The sequence below is a fragment of the Larimichthys crocea genome, chromosome II (assembly GCF_000972845.2).
Source record: "Larimichthys crocea isolate SSNF chromosome II, L_crocea_2.0, whole genome shotgun sequence".
NCBI lineage: Eukaryota > Metazoa > Chordata > Actinopteri > Sciaenidae > Larimichthys > Larimichthys crocea.
The window spans coordinates 8,041,387-8,062,120 of NC_040012.1; the positions used below are offsets into that span (position 1 = coordinate 8,041,387).

Sequence of the window (20,734 nt, forward strand, 5' to 3'; positions counted from 1 at the left end):
GAACAACAAATGACTTGAGGTTGGAGACACCCTCCATTTCTATTTTTGCACACTGCCAAACACACTGAATGTACTGTTTCCAGTCCTCATGCTAAGCTAGGCAAACATTGAGTTGATTTATAGTCTGTCAATCCACTTACTGCAAAATCAGCAATTCTTTTAATAATCAATTCATCATTTTTTATGAAAAATGCCAAAAAGTTTTCCTGGTGGCCGCATTTCAAATGTGAGGATTTGATACTTTTCCCTGTTTAAGGGCAGCAACAAACTATTGTATGTTCATTATCAATTCATCTATCGAGTATTATAGAATATATTTATATTATAGTATACAGAATTGTAAATGAATGGATTGATCATTTAGTCTGGAAAATGTCAGTGCCCATCAAGAGTTCAATTTGCAATCTTGAGTGTTTGATCGTTAAAATCTATCTTATCAAATCTAATATGAGAAGGTGGATCAAGAAAATATTCAATATTTTGGCCTGAAAATTACTGAAATGTAAAAATTTGTTATTACATAATGAGCTGCAGGAACTTAAAAGTGGTGTAAATGAATCAAAAATGTATCAGTGATGAAATGATCATCAGCTGCAGCCCCACAAACTTCTGCCTCCACTCCAAACTGTCAAAGGAATTTTAGGATTTTGTTTGCGGTACCTACGAAGAAAATTACATTTTATAAGGTCAATAAATAATAATGTGGGTTTCCAGAAACAAACTCTTGTTACTCAATAATCCACAGACCTTTAGTTTTCAATGGAACTACTTTTAGTTTAAGAAATAGTCCATGTGAAAGCGGTCTGTGTGGCCTGATACCACAAACTTACTTGAATATAAACATGACGCATCATCATCGAATCATCCAAAATATCTCATGAAATGTGCCGATTTCAGCTGTTTGTTGTGCTCTAACCTCATGATGTCAAGTCATCAATGCTTCAATAAGTCAACAAATGTGACACAAGACGAAGCTCATAGTCACTACGGAGGAGAAGCACGGCGCAAAGGATTATCATTTTCTGTAATGAGAGATGAACTTATCACGGGGACGGAGAGCGCCTAATAAATCACCTGATGCTCCTGTTATTTGCGTTGACATTTCATTAGTTCCATTTCATTACTCGTATCAGCGGGCTTTTCTTCAAATGTCATAGGAATGAAAAATCTCTCCACCAATCGTCGTTCACCGTCACACTGACCGCACAAAAGCGGCTGCTGCGATTCGCTCCTCTGTGCGGTACTGTAACAACAGACGGTCTTGTTCTGACGAGCCGCCCTCCTAAACTGTTTGATATCAGGTCTGTAAGCTGTCTGTATCACAGGCGGACAGGACCTACAGCCATCAGATTACAGCCGTTCTCTGCCACTCTGTCTCTTTGTCTTCTTGTTGATTAATCCATACAGGGGTGCCAATCTCTGGGCCAGAGTCACACTGTGCAGCCTCCGATAAAAAAACAGGCCCAGGGACACGAGGAGGTGGCATTCAAAGGCCAGAGAACACCTGAACTATCTGAGGTCAGCTGCCCTTTCACCACATTTGACAGAAAAAGTAACTGTTGGAGCTTGTTTGTATTCTTAAACTATGTGACCACTCAGATACCCAAACAAAAGAAGACACAGGCACCTCGGTTTGAATAAAAAACTGAGGATTGTGAAGGATTTTCTGCACGTGACTGTGTGACATCGCACCGGGATCACGATTTACAAGGTGTAATTAAAGCTGAAAGGAAAAGGAACAACCTTTCAGTCCAGTTAAACATTCTTATCAGTAAAATATGCTCCTCCTCCGCCTCCTCCTCCTCCTCTCCTCTGTCACTGAGATTTATCTGTGAGAATACAAGAGCAAAGGGCAGATTCATCCCTAACTAAATGTTTGCAAACCCTAATTCATCCTCCTGTTATGAGCAATCAAAAGAATAAATCAGTTCGGAAGGAAATAGGGGTGCTGCATTATAAACGTGTGTCTCTGATAAGAAGGGATGTAGAGGGGGGACATGACGTCGAAGTGCAGATCCAGACAGCTTGTGTTTTTCTGGGACAAACCTCGGGGGAACACAAAAAAAAAAAAAATCTGCAATCATTTGGAGCAGCCGCTGTCTCAGCCTCCCTCTCCTCTTACAAGAGTCTGTGTCATCCTGTGTTTCTATGTATCGTCTGGAGCCACTGCAAATACTGTAACGGCTGTGCAAATAAAAAAAATAAAAAAAACAACAACTCCTCATTCAGTCTCACATTTTCATCCGAAAAGGTCACCAGCGTGAAGCGGCGACAACAAAAACTGGAGTTTGCGTTTGCTGCATTAGCACATACGCAGCAGACACTCAGTCTGAACCTGATAAGACGCCTTTACCAACAGCAATGTTGCAAACACAGATAGTAAAGGTCATACGCTGCCTCGGAATATAGATTTTCAAGCAGTGGAAGACCTCCAGACGTATGTAACATGAGGTCACGTGGAGTCACTGTGGCACAAAAACAGAAACAGTGTCTGCAGCATCACCGTGTTGACTGGTCTGGTATTAGCCTACTTTCTCTTTGTTGCCTGACGGCATGTTACCTGCCGTTGTCAAATTCGATTAGTCTAAGCCAGGCGGCACTGAGAATAGCCTCCGCTCATCTTATTACCTGTGAGAAGAACATTACTTCACAGCTATCAACGCAGGCACTGAGCAACGTGAGAGTAACGGTGAGACAAAAGTCTGAAGGCTGCATTCGTAAAACAGTCTAATGCCAAATGAATTAACCAGAACATCGTGACAGAGCAACTGCCAGTAGATAACGAATGACAACCTTCTATGGTTCAGGTTTACCAAAATATAAAGAAACAAGTCTTAAAATTAGGCTCAGGTTTTCCATGGTACCATTACACTTCATGACTCAAAGCAGGATCTCAAAGCTTATTTATCTACATTGGAAAGAAAAAATAAATAAATAAAACTGACAAAACATGTGAAAATTTCCTCTTTTTTTTGTTATAATTTTTTTGGGGATGTATCGCTTTTTTTAATTTGATGGGTGCAGATGAAGATAGACAAGGAGGTGGGCGGAGAGAGAGGACAACATGCAGCAAAGAGCCGTGTGTTCGAATCAAACCAACACTGCTGCAGTAAGGACTCAGCCTTGGTACATGGGGTGCACGCTACTTAAGAGCCCTTTTTCTTACAAAACAACAATAACAATAAGAATTAAATTACTTCACTGTGTGACCGAGATACCAAATGACGCCCAGTTAATATTTGAGTATCCTGATTTATTCTGAAAATAACAACATGACATGCCGAGAGGAGTTAAGACGTGCACGGGCCTTAAGCCTGCAAATAAAGGGAGTAAAAAAAAAAGCAGAAAAAACAACCAACATACAACAGTTCACACTGCTCAAACACAATTACAGTAATAGTTCTGGTCTTGCTGAAATCCAAAAAATGTTTGTGAGCTTTTTTTATCTCTGCAGAGGAGGAAAGAGAGGAAGTTGTTGAACTTCTTTCCAGACAAACGTTTATGGGAACTGACTGGGATTTCTTTTTGCCCTGGAGGTTACCTTGTACAACACCTCAGCTGCGAGGTCGACGGAGGGTTGGATTGTCAAGTAAAATCGAGCAGTTCTGTATGTGAACATCAGTATTATTCTTCAACATGTTCCATTTCTGTTCCACCAGAGTTAAGTTGTAAATCGGGACATGTTTTAACGTTGTAAGGCGTTAAAAATAACACCAGTTAGACTAAAGGTGCCTGACTGCACAGAGCGATTCTTTTGAAAGGGGCTTTCCCGGAGCGGTTGAGTGATTAATGAAATTAATTCACTGCAGCAACCCTCCTGATCAGGTCGGTGATCACCATTGATCTGAAGTAGCACCACATTAACTGAGATTTCCCCTTGTTTAGATGCAGGTAGTAAAGAGGCCACAGCACTTACTAGTATCTCATGCCAGGCTGAAGATTTAGCCTGTGCAGACAGCACAGCCACAAATTCATTTTTTTATAATCACATCCACCACAGTTGTCATTTTCACTACCACAACTCACTCTCAACACTCTCTAATAGTCTTATCATCCACCACTGGGCTCAAACACACTCTCAAGGGGACGTTATTTAAGCGTATAACTGAGAACTTTCAGACAATTAGCACCTACTGAGACAAAAATGCAAGCTTCGCGTGCATGACCTGCAACCGCCCCGTATCAAAAACACCTCTGTTATTATCTCCTCACCTCTTTGGTCCTCTCCATCTCGTTGTGCAGCGCCTGTTTGGAGATCTCCACCTCGATGATCTTTTGTCTGAGCAGCTCATTCTCGTCCTCGGCTCTGCTGCGTTTGTCTTCCACGCTCTCCAACTCGTTGTGCAAACGCACCGACACATCTTTGGCCACCTGATACCAGAGCGACAGTTAATAAACAGATAATACAAAACGAGCTCACGTCTAAACGCCAACGCACATGCAGTCAGCTCCATGAATATTTGGACAGTGACACAATTTTTGTTCTTTTGGCTCTGTAAACCACCATAATGGATTCAGAACAAAACAACTCAGTCAGTGCAGACTTTCAGCTTTAATTAAGATGATTTGTCCAGTTACTTTTGGTGCCCTGAAATGTGGATTTATGTATAAAAATGGTTGTAATTCCTGCAACGTTCGCCCAATATTGCTGTCAATACCCTTGAATTAAAGCTGAAAGTCTGCACTGAAAGCACATTCATTATTTTTATTTCAAAAACACTGTGCAAGTGCACAGAGCCAAAACAACAAAAACACTGTGTCAGTGTCCAAACACGTAATACAGAGCTGACTGTACATACACACCAGCGTTAGACTCAAAGATCAAGCAGATATATGTGTTTAAAATAAGTAAATTAATCCACAGTCCTGTCAGTTACAGTTTAATTGACTAGTAAAGAAAACAGCAAAGTGCTGAAAGGATTAGTCAGTAATTGTAAACTGGGTTCAGTGGAGAGCTTTAATATCTTTAACGTTGAACAGGTTACAGTGATACAATTCTTGAGTAATACAGAAAACTGTAAAATATATAAAATAGCCACACAAACATACATCCAGTCACTGACACACACACACTCTCACAGACCTTCAAGTCTTGCTCCAGACTACGGAGCAGATCTCCGTCCACGTGCCCGGTCTGTGCGACCCGCAGGCTCTTCTGCTCGGCCTTTCGGAGGCGGTATTGCAGGATGCGGCAGTTCTTGTTGGAGCGGTCCAGTTCCCTGCGAAGCTCCTGCAGCTGGTAGACCTCCTCCTCCAGGTAGCTGTCTCGCATCTCCTCCATCTCTGCCCGCAGCTCGTCCACTTCATCCTGAGACAGACACACACAGAGCCTGAAACGTGGGTTCGATACCACTCATACACAACGATAATTGATCATAATGTTGACCCAACAGCTACAACACTAAGTGCTCGTAAAGGTCAAAGGTAAAGACTGTAATGCTGATGTACTGTCCAAACATACAGCAACAATACTTCTGTTGGTATGCAAGAGAAATACTTAGAGTTGGTATAAAAAAAAGGTATTTAGCCCCTTCAGTGTTTAAGTTTTAAAGTGCATTTAAATGAATTTTTCTTTAGGGTGGCGTCACAGGATCATCATCATTAAAAGGGTGTTTTCAGACTTGTGTAGCATTTAAAAAATGACTCGAGGTTGGCACCGGAGGAAGGCTAATGTAGTGTGAAATGTTCAGCTTCTGGGGAGCATGAATGTGCTCATTATATTTCATGACAATCTGCCCGTTAGAGTTGAATAATTGCTCTGTACAAGCAGCAGAAGTTTCAACTTGAGGTTTGCCCTTTGAGGACAGGACAGAGAGGAAACTCTCTTCTAGCAAGAGTTCAATCTTAGATTGTTAGGCAGACATTAATTTCTCTCGTTGAGATACAGAGCATCTCTATGTTTTTGTTATTCAGATCATTACTATGGTAGCCAAGGTCAGAGGACAGGACTGTCTCACTCCATGGACACAACATATAGGTACATAACGTGGGAGCCTGACAATATCAGACCACTAAGGGTAAACTAATATTTTCTTGTTTGTGGACTCTTATGGACATGGAGGAGTCTGTATCACTATCTCGAGGGCACATAGAGGAGCCAGACAGGACAGCTTCTTCAGAACCGAGGCGGCGGTGTATTGATAAATCCTCCATTCTCCTTGATCTAACTTCAATAAACCTCCCAGCATAAGACATCTTGGACTCCTGTGCACTTTCTTTCCACTGACTGAACTGACCACTGATGAATAAACAACAAGCAGGTCCCAAAATGTTCAGCCACTCAGGAGCATCACAAAATGACTGAGGCACAGCTCACAGACCAAATTTTTTTGAGTTTACTGAGAGCGACTTGACATGGCAATGACACGCAACAAAGGTCCCCAGCCAGAATAAAACACAGGACACTGTACTGCACATTGTACACACTGTATAAGTTGTATGTGACCACGAGGACGTCCCTGACATAACTTTTATTCCTCATGTTAATCAAATTTAAACAGGAAGTTCTGCTTCATGAAAAGGTAACGTGGTTTACAGTTTGCTCAAACACTGAAACACATTTTCGGCACAGGGACTACGTAAGGTGCTTAAATTTCTCCAGTTCAACGACATAAATCCAAAGAACTTTAAATGCTATTACAAAGGATGCAACATAATATACCTTTGTGGTAATACTTTCATATGATTACATGAGTGCCAGTAATGCCTCATGTACTCTTAGTGCTGATGATGTAACATCACTGGCTGGCTCTAAGCATCTTATCTCTGGGATTGGATGTATTCATATTACCCATCTCCTAGCAACGTGAAACAACCCGGGCTTTGAACGGAGGTTTAAAAAAGAGAAAGATTTATCCGTCGTAGTACGGCGGTTTGTTCGGTAACCTCGGGGGTCTAAGTTTGCCTCAATCCTGAGAGATCAGTTTGCTCGGTAGATTTCCCCTGAGGATATCCCGACAGTTTGACTGGCACCTGATGAAAAGACAATAGTGATGCTGAAGGGAGGAGTGTGTCAATTAATGAAAACTAAATCTATCCTCATTTGGAAAAGCACAGAGCCCATTGTTGTTATCTGAGGAGGGCCCCCCGGAGGAGAGAGCTAATGACCTCGCATGGGGTCGGTCCAATCGATTGGCCAGGTTAAAAGCAGAGCCAGAGGCAGAAGAGCATCGTGGGAGCAGGTAGACAACATCACTGATGTTTGTGTCATCACTCTTCTCCTCGTTAATGGTGATAACTGTGGGTAACTTCACTCAGCAGCTGCTGTGCTTAAATAGAAAATTAATTATTTTGCTCCTGAACTTTCCAATTTCATTCATAGCAGGATGAAAGAGGGAAAGTCCACAACTAGTGATTATATTTATTATTAATTTGTCTTTTAGTCTGAGAAATGTGCTCAAGATGACGTCATCAAATAGTTAGTAATAGTTTTTAGCGATCAACAGAAATCCAAAAAAATGTAAAGAAACGTTACATTTATAGAAGCTTGAACCAGCAATTTATTTTTTTTTGGCTTTTTCTTTTGCATGTAAAATTATGCAAGCGATGAATCGCTTATCAAAATTTTATTTAAAAATTTACATTCCGTTTTCTCTCTATCAACTCAACCATAGTTAATGCAGGTGTAGACGCGGCTTTTGAAAAAGAATTGGAAATTAAACGGTGAGTTTGAGAGAAAATTCAAGCTACAATAATTCAAATAAAATAACTTGAATTTGCTTTTCTTTGTTTTTTTTATAAGAGGAAACTTAATGTCTTTTGAGTTTTAAGCTTTTTGAAAACGTCATCTTGGGTTCTGGGAAGTTGCGAGGGACATTTTCACAATTTTCAGAAAAGTTCAAGAAATATTCAGCAGATTAAACGAAGATTTAAATATTTAGGGCTGTGTTTGTTGTTTCATCAACTAAACATATAAAAAAGCAGTTTAAAACGTCTTTTACAGGCTCCCAGTTTTAACAATGACATACTGAAATGTTTTGTTTTGTCCAACCGACATTCAAAACTTCATTTGAAATGATATTAAAAATAGAAAACTTGGCAAATGTTTCACAATTTCGCTTTAACAATGACTCAGACTGATTTATTGATTATCAGAACAGCTGCTGAATAATCACTGCAGCTCTAAAAATCAGTTTCTTGGTGTTTTCCTGCATGTAAACATGATAACGCAGACTGAAATCACCTTCATGACCTTTGTCATCTCTTCTCTCCTGCTTCTCGTCATGCAGAAGAAGCAAAAATACTCTGAAACATTCATAATAAATGATGAGCATGAGCAGCATCGGTGGGGACTCCCAGACATTTTGGGGCATGGTGGTGGGATGGTGGGGGAGGTGGAAGACAGAGAGAGAGAGAGAGTCCCAGCTGGCAGACTGGGTGTTTGAACCCAGCACACATGGGACATCTGACTGTTATCAAGTCCTGTGGGATAAAGCCATTACAGCCAGAGCCAGTAAAGCTGATTAACTCTCTTGTGTTTCCAATGAGCCAGAGAAAGAGAGAGAGAGACATGCATGATCAAGTTTGAAATAATACTCAGAGAAACATGCAAATAAACCATCAAAAAAAGGGAAAACTGCAAGATTGTTTGCCGCATTATCTGTTTGCCTCCCCTCCCCAACTTCTGGGGGATAGCCTATTTAAAGAAAAGGGGGGATGGGGGATCCTGCATGAAATTTTCAGGCTGCTTCATGCAAAATGTTAAAAAAAACACAACAATGGACGCTGATTAAAGGACCACCTTGCACCCCCTGAGGACAATCTGTTCACATGGAGACTCTCTGTGTCCCAAATGTAGCAGGCAGGGGGGGAGGACGAAATGTTGAGTCTTTCTGTCAAAATTGACTTTGATAACTTGACAGCAGTGACATATATAAAAAAAACAAAAAGCGAGGACACATGAGGGCGAAGCCACTATTAATAAAACTCCCATCAATAAAAGGTCAAATCCACAGGGAAGCCCCAGGAAGGTTAAAAAAAGACGACATGATGGAGATGGATGGAGAGTCATTGGGATGACAGCAGCTGGGCATTAAAGGGAAATCAGATTATAATAATTTATACATTCAGATTTGAATTGGTGAGCAGGTGGAAGTTGCTCAAGGACACTTAAAAAACAGGTGGACTGTCCTCTGAATCAGATGATTAAAATGTGGATTCATCAGCAGACTCGTTTCTCTGCACTCAGACTTGTGCACATACCTTGAGGTAGTCGTTTTCAGATCTTAAATCTTCAACCTCCCGCTGCAGGTCCTCCTCGGTTACATCCTTGGTGCCTGGCAGTCTGGATTGTGCGCTGGATGATGGTTTGTGTTTCTCCCCGTGCGTCCCCGGAGCGGGCAGAGCCTGAGACATGCTTCCCTTGGCGGAGGAAGCCTCGGTTGTGCGCAACGGAGCATCAGCAGCGGCTCCGGTCGCTTCAGCCCGCAGCGGATTATCTGCACCCAGCTGATCCCGATCACTGGAGCCGGAGCCGGTACCGGACTCGGCGTCGCTACTAGCGGCCGGTGCCAGCCTCTGCTCATCCGACAGCGGCTCGGACGGGCAGTCTGACAGGTCCGAGCTGCTGTCGGTTTGCGTGACCCGGCCGAGAGGCGCTCCGGTCGGTACGCGGATTGGAGATCCATGGCTGGGAGGCCCCGGGGACCCCGAGGCTAGTTTCCCCTTCTTGCTTTTGGCGAGGGTCGGACTGCTGGTGCTGTCCGGTTTGGTGCTGGCGGTTTTGGGTTCGGCTGCTGCATGTTGGATCACCTTTGTGGGCTTTTTCACCACAGATGACTTGGTGTTACTTTTCACCGAGGCTAGTTTCTCTTTTGATCCGGTCGTGTTGCGTCTGGAGCTGCGGTTCGGATGGGCCAAGGAGGGCAGTGTGGCAGCCTGCTGCTGCTGCTGCTGCTGCTGCTGCTTGTTGAGTTTGGGTGATTTGGGTACGATGGCAGGTGGTTTGGTGGAGCGGGAGTGCACATCCTTGAGGAAAGGTCTGGCCGGGGAAGGTGCTCGGTTCAGTCTCTTCTTCTCCAACTGGTGGTTCTGCGGTTTGGTGTCGCTGCCAGAGCCATTGGAGCTCTCCATTATACACCGACACCGGCAGCAGCAGCAGGAGCAGGAGCAGGAGGAGGAGGGCGATGGTGATGAAGAAGGAAACGATCAATCCACAACACCGAGGAAAACCTCTGACATGCGACAGCAGAAAAACAGCCAGGTTGCTTCACCTTCTTCCTTGTCGGGTTGGGGATGCGCATCCTGCGTTGTGCGTTTTTTTTTTTACTCCATCTCGTTTGCATTCACCAGGTTGTCATCGTAGTCCTCTTTTGGAGGAAACGCTGCACTAAAAAAAAAAAAAAAGGGATTACCGGGATGACAGACAGGTTGCATCTGCAGACAGGGCTCGGATAAGTTGGAAAGAAAGGACGCGCATCAGCCCTCTTCTTCTTCCGCAGATCGGGTCTCCATCCTTCTTACACCGGGGCTGCGTGTGTCTTCATGGGGCCCCCGTGTCTCTCTCTCTCTCTCTCTCTGTACCCCCTTCCCACTCCCTCCTATCTGGCATGTAAGATCTGCAATCGCTGCGGTGTGAGGCTCGACGCCCGTGATTTTCTGCGGGGCGCATGCGCTGCTGTCTCCTCGCGAGCACCCAAGCACACCCCTTGTTTTCTCTGGGACCAGGTCTGACACGCTTTGGTGCGCATGCCCTAATGACACACACACACACACACACACACACACACACACACACACACACACACACACACACACACACACACACACACGGCTACTGGACACCATGACAAAGATGGATTCAGGAGAGACCAACACTCACCTCTACTTGTGGAAAGTCAAAATCATTTCATCAAATTTCATTGACTTGAACCTCTGTAGTTAAATAGACTGCATTCAAATTAAATAAATTATCATGTTCTCTGCTCTATTTTGTTTTTCTTCCATATATAAACTGATTTTAGACCAGAAAGAGGTGATGTGTGTGTGTAGGGAATCTAAACAGGTGGTACGTTTTTGTCTCTCCCTTTAAGATTATTTCAATTTCATAACTGTTTGAAAAAGATTCAAAAATGAAGAAAACTAAATCATCTTTGGAAGAAGTAAAAGTTTTTTTTCTTTAATAGACTAACCACTATAATATCTGGAGATGTCACTAACCAGTAATTGGATGTAAATATTTCTTTAGAGCAACTAATTTGTGTCTTTTTCCAAAATGAACTTTGACAAAGCCTAATCATTATAAATCTAAGTAAAAGGAGTCCAGTATATTGGATTGGTGTCTCATGAAAATAAAATCATCCAAAGACAGATTAAAAGCATAGGAAAGTGTTTTGTTGTTGTTGTTGTTTGTTATAACTGTGAGTTATACGTTTAAAAATTCAATAAACAGAGTTTGGAAAAGAAAAAAATATTTTTGCTAAAGTAAAGAAACCTTTTCAGGAATTTTTGGAGGATGCGAATGTTGTATTAGCTTGAAGATCATCACAACAGCTGCCTCTTTATTTAATTTAATTTATTATTGTTTTACTTCTCATATTTCTTTAATATTTTGTTGTATGATATACACTATTTGTTGTTGTCGTAACTATTTTTATTTGTATTTTTTCTATGTTTTTCAGTTTAAAAATAAAAAAAAGTTAGTTTGGATTTCCTGATCCTAAAGGACCCCACAGTAAAATGAAGAGCATGGTCTGGTAATAAATATAGATATCTTTAATTGCATTTCATTAGTTCAAGAATGCCACAAGTTATAAATACCACAAATCTGCTTTTAAACATGCCAAAACTTTTCAAAGACATAGAACAGGTTTAATACAAAGTACAGTCTTCCATCTTTAAAGAATACACATTTCAAAGAAAAGCTAATTTTTTTTTAAAATGTATATTTAAAACACTGAGTATTATAAGGCTTGGCTATTGAAACAAAGACCACAGGGTTAGTGTCAAATGCAAAAAAAGTCTGTAGGACAAATGAACGGTTTGATTCCAAAAGAACAAAATCAAGTTTATTTATTCCAAAACACGACCGATAAAGTCGCAAATAATTTGTACGCACACGTCGTTTGCTGGCTGATAATCTTATTGCGAGGTGTGCTTGGATGTCAGCGACTGTGTTTGTTTGTTTTTGGTATCAAACTATTCATCTGTGAGAATACATAATGTGCCATAAAGTCCACAGAAGCTCAACATTAACATAAAACCTTCGACAAGAAATAAAATTAAACCGAATATGCGAGTCAGTTTTAAAATCAGGTCCTTTGAGCAGGCTCGTTCCTCCTCGCGCTCAGACTTCAACGTGTAAGAACAAAAACAGAAACACTCAGAGTGCTACATCGCTAATATTGCATTAATTTAACGAAAAAAGACGGAAGAATTAATGATTATTAATGTCTATGAACACAGGAGGGCTTAACATGCATAGCCTAATTTCTTTTTTTGTGCAAGTAATGAGAAATCTCTATACACATCTGTAACAAACTGCCGAATCATAAATTAAAAACTGCCGCACTCGTCTAAAAAACACAAATGTCTCCCCTCGAGCAGGATTTTTATGAAGACGTTCATTTATTTATTTGTTCGTTATGAAACTCTAAAATAAAAGCCTGTCAAAGTGAGCAGATATGAGCTGATCAAAGTTTCCTGAGTCATTCAAATACAAAACAAACCTGCACTTCCTGCACTTTTCCACCCAAAAAAAAGGGGAGACTCAAACGTTCTTCTCTAAGCTGTATCTGAATCCAGAGGAAAAACATCAAAAACTATGTTAGTAACTAAACCAAAACAAAGGCTAAAACCATGTGTGTGTAGTTCATGTCTCCATTTCCTCTAAAAAGCCAGCAAACACACGGAGAATGCCCCTGTGAAAACACCAATCCCTTAAAGACTACTTTACCCATCTCTCCTTGCGTCAACATCCTGCTTCACCGGGGCGAGGGAACGAGTTCAGAGCAGCCACTACCAAGGCGACATTGATCTTCACTAGTGCTAAAACTACAAGTCGTGTCCTTCCCTCCTCTGCGTGTCGGCCTAACTAGGTAAAATGGATTGTAGTGCAAAAACAATTTGAACAAATGTGAAATGAGTCGCTCCAGCCGCTTTTAATACCTTAAGGCAAAGGAATACAAACTGATATGATGACCACCGCGCAACCGCCTACTGCTGGCTACAAAAATCTGCACCTTGTCCAGTCATTACAGCAACACACGTATGTACATCATGTGCTTTTTGTTTAACCTCAAGTTAACTCCTCACTTGGCAATATTAATAAGAATAGAAAACTACTTACTGTACCTAAACCCAGAATTTAAACTAAGCCGAAGAGATGTGAGATATTATTATCCCTTTTCTGTAAGCTAAGATAATGCAGAGATACCAGACCGTCAGGGGCAACTCGGACGACGTCAAACTTGGTGTACAATGTGTTTTTTTTTTTAAAGAAACCAGGAAGAGAAGCTGTAAGGCCCTCAGTTATCCCCCTTCCTTGTAAAATGTGCAACTGCTACTAGAGGGCTCTCTACCTCGAAGGCACCTGCAGGGGCACAGCTAGCCTAAACGGTCCAGGGGAATGAGGTAGTCTGGGGGGTCAAGTGTAGACAGAAGGGTGGTAGAAATGTGTGGTTCACCAGGCCTAAGTGTTAGTGTACAGTTACAAAACAGGAGAAGGAACAGGGGAAGATAATACTGCTTGTTAGGAGAGTCCATGCATCTTACATCAGCCATCAATAACTCCAAACTGCTGCTGTTTGCTGCCCCCTGGTGGTCAGATTGGTACTCTGCATGTGCGAGCTGTGTGTGTGTGTGTGTGTGTATATGCATTGTGCTGTGTGTGTGACTGTGTGTAGGATGTTGAGGGGATGGTGGTGGTGGGGGGGGGACCACTCGGCAACTCTCAGCAACAGCGCATGCGAGGAGGCGGCAACTCCGGAGGCACTTCCGGTTCCGGCTGCAGAGACAGGACGCTGTTGGAAAGCTCCTTGTTGGGAACTTCCAGAGGCATCTGTCGTGTCAGGGACAAGTCAGAACACACGGGGTTAATGCACTGAAGGAAAAAAGGTCGACATCCACAGTGACTTACTGAGTGCAACGAATGAACACACCTCGATTTTTACAAAAGAGACAAAACGAGGAATCAAGAATTGTAGCATTTTGATTATATCGAATAAAAGTGTTGAATTTACTGGTGTTAAAACACTATTGTGTCAACTTCAGATGTAATTATGCAGGTTTTCACTTCCCATTCATTTTAATTACACACGGGATGAAACACTCAAACAAAATAACGTCCCACTCTGTTCATATTTCATTTAAAAACCAAATCGAAGAAACCCAGGCTGAAGATGTCAGTCGATGTTGTGTTTTTAATGTTAAAAATAAACACATGACTAATATTTATTGTAAAAGTTTTACTGATAACACACCAACCTTGCTAAGGATGTCATCCACAAGCTTCAGGAAGATCTCGTCCACGTTGAAATTATCCTTGGCACTAGCTTCGCAGAAGCGCATTCCACTTATTCGAGAGGAAAACTGCGACACAAACAGTGAGATTAAGAAAAATCACCGCATAGGAGCAGAAATTAAACTAAACAACACAGAATAAACCTCTCTAACAACTGGAAACTACACGTCAAAGCCTCCTCTGGGTGTAACAGCTGCTGCTGTGCTGCACATAATGTTTCTGGAGGACGGCTTCAGTATTATCAGACTGTTTTATTTCCCTGTTTATTCTATGACTGAACTACCAAAATGTTGCTAATAATAAACATGAATACATCTATTGTTTGTACTGCATGCCTCTTCTTTTAGATTTTTTTTGTTCTGTACAAACGTAAAGACACTGTACACGTGGTTTTGTTATGTGTGTGTTGTTGGACGTACTCGCTCTCCCTGCTGCCTGGAGATGATACGATCAGTCTCACAGTCCAGCTTGTTCCCGACCAGCAGAAGCTCTGCTTCCTCTGAGGCGTACTGACACGAAACAGAAAGCAGAGAGGAGACACGTCAGGACATCATCAGCCTCCCATTTCATTAAAGTCAAACCAGATTACCGCGATTAAATCTGCTCAGCACGCTGCCACCGTTAAAAACTGGCTCTATAGTACAGCAAACATGAGACAGGGACATTTTCTTATAAATGGACTTCACATTTATTCGCGTGTTTTGGGGAAATTGAATTCCTGAAATACACGAAATAGATAATATACCTATAAAGCTACAGTAGAAAGGGCTGTGCTACTCTACTCTGTGTGATGGTAAGGTTGGACTTTATATAAATATTAAATCTGTCAGAGTTTTGTCATCCTTAAGGGACATTGTTTATGTAATGGTTGATCATCAGAGTTTTCAAACTCTCTGAGCTACTGTGTAACTGAAAGTGTTCCAACAAAGTGACACTCGAGTTCATGTAACTTAAAGATGAAGAACTGAAGGGTGCATGTCAGGGGGTGACTGACCTTCAACCTCAGTGCCTGCATGGCAGACTCTATATTCAGACAGGATCCGGGGCTGTGGCAAAGACGCAGGTTTTTACTAGTGTCTTGGCTGCTCTCTACAGTCTGAAATGTCTCTGACACTGAGACTACCCAGGTGGATTCATGGACTAAACTCTGATGCTTTCACAGCGATTACCTTCAGCACGTACGGACACACCCTCAGCAGCCCACAGTGCCTGAACACAGCTTAGGGATTGTCTTTTCACTGCACAGGAGTATATCTGTATCGTAGTTTATGGTAGAGCTGTAACATTATCTGACATGCCTGACATATAACACAGAAAATAATGTTTTCTTACCTTGTCTATCATTTTCATCCACTTGGGCAGGTCGTCAAAGGTCTCCTGCTTTGTGATATCGTACACGAGCACGATCCCCTTGGCACTTCTGTAGTAGGCTGATGTGATGCTGTTGAACCTCTCCTGACCTGCAGTGTCCCTGGATAAAATTAATGAAATCAAATGTAATTAAAAGTCTGCGCAGTGAGTGCGGGGGTCACCGAGACCTCTCTGAATATCAAACAGCTGATTGGCAGATTTGATTCAAGTCATTTTTCATTCATTAAAAGACGATTATGACTAATAGAGAAAGAATTATAAACAAATCAATTAAATCAATCAACACTATAACATATATATTCATATATTAACAATACCAATATATTCATATATAATTTATCATTTAAATAAATCTCTTTAACTGAATCTCTCTTTGCTAAATCTGGTTTCTTTGAGATCTGAAGAGTTTGTCTCCAAAATGAAACAGATGACATCTCATAACCCGATATTCTTTCCTTTAACTCTCCACATTTAGCATTTATAAGCAGTATTTAAACATTTCATGGATGTTTATGGCACATTATAATGTAGCAAAGCAAACAGAAGTGTTTAGTAATCTGCAGTGGATCGTCAGTGGAAGCTGGTCTGTGAACAGATGATGCAGAGTTCAACAGTAATGGTTGCCAGGTTTGCTTTTGGGAAACACTTTGAGAAATTTGCAAACAATTCTTGGCCTCTAGAACATTTAAAAAACAGTGACAGCAAAACAAGAATGTTTTTAATGATACTTAAATACGGCAGAATCAGACCACACAGCACACGCTTCGATGCGTTCACTTGTGTTGGATACATTTTTCAGGGATCTGGGAAGAACATGACAACAGCTGCACTGCTGGTATTTTATATTACAGGATGTGGGGGTATCAGATAACACACAAATGACAAAGACTTTTGTTCAGTTAAAAGTTAAATACGGTGACCATATTTTCAGTTTTGGCATCCAAAAGCTGACGAAGAGTTCCCCGCCTGGCAACCACTTTAAAAGGTTTGTGTTGAGCCCTCTAATGATGATATAATAACACAGTTATAACGTAAAATATGTCTTCAGTGGTGAGGTTATAGTCGTTGAACACTGTACATTAATAAACACTTAAAGTGTTATTATATCTGCTTACAGCTACATTAAAGTTTAGTACATAAAACATGTTCTAAGTGTTTTTATGTTGCTTATAAATGCTTCAAGTGTTAACATTAACTAATTTAAATTAGATTTATTCACCCACTAAACTGAACTCATCATGTTGCATTCTGGAAATGAACTCTTCAGTAAAACAGTAAAGCTGCAAACACATTTTTTAAAATGCATGAGTGGATTCATTTGAGATCATGATTCATCTCACACATTTGACACTGGTTTATCAGCATGATAAGCAGTTTGAGCCGCACTCACGGTGCAGTGTTACTGTACCTTCAGCCAGCTAGTCTCTCCCCGTTCCCCATGTGAGTCACAGTCAGGCTTACGAGCAGAAGAGCGGACAGAGACACAGCAGCACAGTGGCAGGGTTAGGGCGTGGCAATGATGAAGCTTGATGTGAGCAGTATATATAAACATGAGAGACGAGACACGCTGAGGACGGCCACCGCGAACCGGGCAGGTCGACGGCGGGCAGGTGAACGGGAATAAAACGAGACGTGGTAAAAGGTGGACAGGACGTGAGGGTGGGGATGGGTGGATGGGGTGTTAGGTGACAGGACAGATGTGTTAGTGGAGTTTTACGCTGTTTTGGAAAATCAATGCAGTCATACACAAAAAACTTTCCTTGCTGTAATTTGTGGCAGTTTTTCAGTCATTACACAGAAACACTAGATGTTTTTAAAATGTAATTAAGGCCTAGTTAAAGTCACAAGACATGTAGAGGCTTAACAGAATCAAACCACTGAAAGAACTTCCTCCCTGTTACTGGGGAACCCAATACTCTCTGAATCACTGCCCACATCTGTGCTTTTTATAATTCAAATGAGAACAATGAAGTGAAACAAAAATGTATTTTGATTATCAATTTACAATAACACTGTCTGTCTCCGGTGGCTAAAGTACTACCACGCTTTAATGTATCAGCGATTGATAAGGGTACAGTACGTTTAGAAGAATCTGTGATGGCTGTTAGTCTCATTTTGGACTATGACAATCATTTCTGCAGTTGTGTCAGACTAGTGCAGATGGAAAAAGCACATCACTTTGAAATAGGGTTGTCTTTTTAGTGTACAGTGCAGTTTCCAGTAACTATTTAAATTTGAGCACACACACATATACCCACAGTGACACTGTCCTGACATTTGTCTTTCAGCAGGATGTCGTACACAGAGGTTCATGCTGTCCTGACCAACCAGAAGCTGTTTTCTAGTGCAGCTACAAAGGCACGATCTCTTGCTGACCTCACATTCACAAACCTGCCAGGGTTTAAATCATCTCTACAATGTTAGCAATCTCATTTTACCATCTAACTGTCCTCATACAGACATATGTTACCTCCTTCAATGAACGACGCCTGGCTCTTACCGGTTCCTATCAGATCAGGCTCGTCCCTCTCTACCTTCAAAAACCTCCTAAAGACCTCCAGCTCTTCAGATAGGACCTCGTCTTCAATACTACCAACAACTGGACATGCCATCTCCTCCTCTACAACTGTCACAGTACTTACTGATGCACTAACATGTCCTTGTCACACTGTAGCTTGATTGTTTCTCTTTTTTGTAAGTCACTTTGGATAAAAGCGTAAATAACTTAATGTAAATGTAACGACAAAAGAATCTGATTCAAACCTTGAAATGATGAGGCGGGATTCATTTTTAGTTATTGTGTGTGTTTTCACATGTGTGTACAAATTAGGGAGGGGATGCTAAATGTAAAAGGTAACAACAATAATACATGAGGTAACCAAGAATAACAGGATAAGTACAATCATGTGTTGCTCTACATGAAGTCATAGTTATATTCCCGATGAAGCCACAGGTTTTTTTTAAATGTGGGCTTCATGATTTAAAAAAAACATATTGCATGTTAATGGTTGACAAACATGCAGCAGTGTTTTTTTTTTTAGGAAATCTAATTTGCACATGCATTACCTACCCAGCACCCCGTAAGCCACCTGTAGTTTCTGTTAGGAGCAGCCTGCAGGGTGTTAGGACAGACGGAGGAAATGCACCATGCAGAGGAGAAAGGGAACTGGAAACTTCTGTCCAGTTACTCACCAGATCTGTAGTCTGATCTTCTTCCCTCTCAGCTCCACGGTCTTGATTTTGAAGTCAACTCCTACGAAGGAAATCAGAAAGAGAGTTACTTGTAACAGCATTTGGCGTTATGGTCTTTAAGATGCATTAACAGGTTATTGTACAGTCATGTTATACGTTTATTTAACCGAATGAGTAACACACTTAGATCTGTGTCAGCTGTCCACGATCACAGCGATCTCCTACGACAGATTAACAGCGACTTTAGAGTCAAACTTTGATCAAACAAACATTAATGACGAGCTGTGTCACGGGAATGACAGGGCACAAAATGGGAGCTCTGGCATGGCAGCTGCTTGTGTGTGTGTGTGTGTGTGTGTGTGTGTGTGTGACTATTTTAAGATTGGACACTATGACTGACTGTTGTTGTTTCGGTCACAGGACTGTTACCCAATTATATTTAATATTAAGAGTGTTTTTTTAATAAAGATGGCAACATCTATAAAGGTACAGATGTTTTTAATCAAAAAACAGACTGATCAGTTAAGATAGTTAAGTAGAAATATGTCAGTTTATGTAAAGATATTTTTATAAAAAAATGACTTAAATTGAGATGGCACTGGTTGGGATGAGACTACAACCTGATTTAAATAAACAAAACAATAAGTTAATTATTAATGGGACTGCTGCAGACACATGCTACCCAGGTAAACAAGGTTACCAAGTGTGTATTGAGCTTTTAAAACAGCCTAAAAACACAAACAAACACTGTTCCCAGCCTCAAACCTGTGTTTATCTGGTTACTTCACAGCTATTTAATCCAGTGGCTAACACAGTTTATGAGATAAAACAGTGTTATTGTCGAAGTTAGCTGCAGTGAGCTGGCTCCAGTCAGTAGTGTGTCGTATGTTTAGACGTGTAACACCGTAAAATAAAAGATAAATCGTGAATAACGTCCAGCCTGAGGTGGTTTGTGTGTCTCTCCTCCAGTAAGTAGACAGAGCCCGGCTAACTGCTGTCAATAAAAAGTTTAGTCCTCCTGTCCTCACCTACGGTCGACTTGCAAGCTTCACAGAAAGTGTCGTCGGTAAATCTCTCCATGATGCTGGTTTTACCGACGCCACGGGAGCCGATGATGATGATCTGAAGTTTGAAATCAGCGGGGCGTGGAGGCATCTTCCTGCGGCGCGACTGAGACCCCAGAGCGGGGGACGAGTTCGCGGAGCCCCCGCCGACACCGGCGGCCCTCCGCGTCGGGATGTCATATCTGGGATCCATCAGCGGCTCCACATCTGTGATCACGGAGAAACACTCGGGAGGTGTCGCAGGATCAGACTCGGTCGGAGATTTCCAACTTTCTTCTGTCCGTGTGGAAGTTTGGTGAAAGTTTGTCACTCGCCGACAGTTGTTGTTGTTCAGCCATTAGAGTCCGGAGCCGTCATGACGTCAGTTGTTGTTGTTCAGCCATTAGAGTCCGGAGCCGTCATGACGTCAATGACCGCACTATGACACGTTTCCGCTTCCGCCGCCATAAATCTATAAAAATAATAATAATTATTATTGTATAATAATTATTATTATATAAGAAATTAAAATGTAGGAATGCATGGTCGCTTAGGGCTTCCGTACATACGCTAATAAATACACACTTATATTTATATATTCAATTTAGGAGATTTATTCTGCCAATATATACGTTTTTTTGACCACATGGACCGTGAAATCACTAGAGGG

The 20,734-nt window shown here is 41.5% G+C and overlaps 2 protein-coding genes across 2 annotated transcripts in view; both read right to left on the bottom strand.

Annotated features, from left to right (window-relative positions):
- The window catches only part of mtcl1 (microtubule crosslinking factor 1), an 82,450-nt gene extending 71,719 nt beyond the window's left edge, over nucleotides 1-10,731 (bottom strand). The window contains exons 1-3 of the mRNA XM_019268904.2: nucleotides 9,202-10,731; nucleotides 5,084-5,308; nucleotides 4,213-4,371 (exon numbers count right to left, since the gene is read on the bottom strand). Coding sequence (XP_019124449.2) covers nucleotides 4,213-4,371; nucleotides 5,084-5,308; nucleotides 9,202-10,071 — 1,254 coding nt within the window. The 5' untranslated portion in view covers nucleotides 10,072-10,731. The remainder of the gene's footprint in view (nucleotides 1-4,212; nucleotides 4,372-5,083; nucleotides 5,309-9,201) is intronic.
- A 960-nt stretch (nucleotides 10,732-11,691) lies between these two features.
- On the bottom strand, nucleotides 11,692-20,445 carry rab12 (RAB12, member RAS oncogene family). The gene is made up of 6 exons (XM_019274526.2): nucleotides 20,050-20,445; nucleotides 19,022-19,082; nucleotides 15,791-15,929; nucleotides 14,878-14,967; nucleotides 14,422-14,526; nucleotides 11,692-13,996 (listed from the first exon to the last, which is right to left on the bottom strand). The coding sequence occupies exons 1-6, from the start codon at nucleotides 20,276-20,278 to the stop codon at nucleotides 13,889-13,891; spliced, it is 732 nt and encodes a 243-aa protein (XP_019130071.1). The 5' UTR covers nucleotides 20,279-20,445; the 3' UTR covers nucleotides 11,692-13,888.
- Between the last annotated feature and the right edge of the window lie 289 nt (nucleotides 20,446-20,734).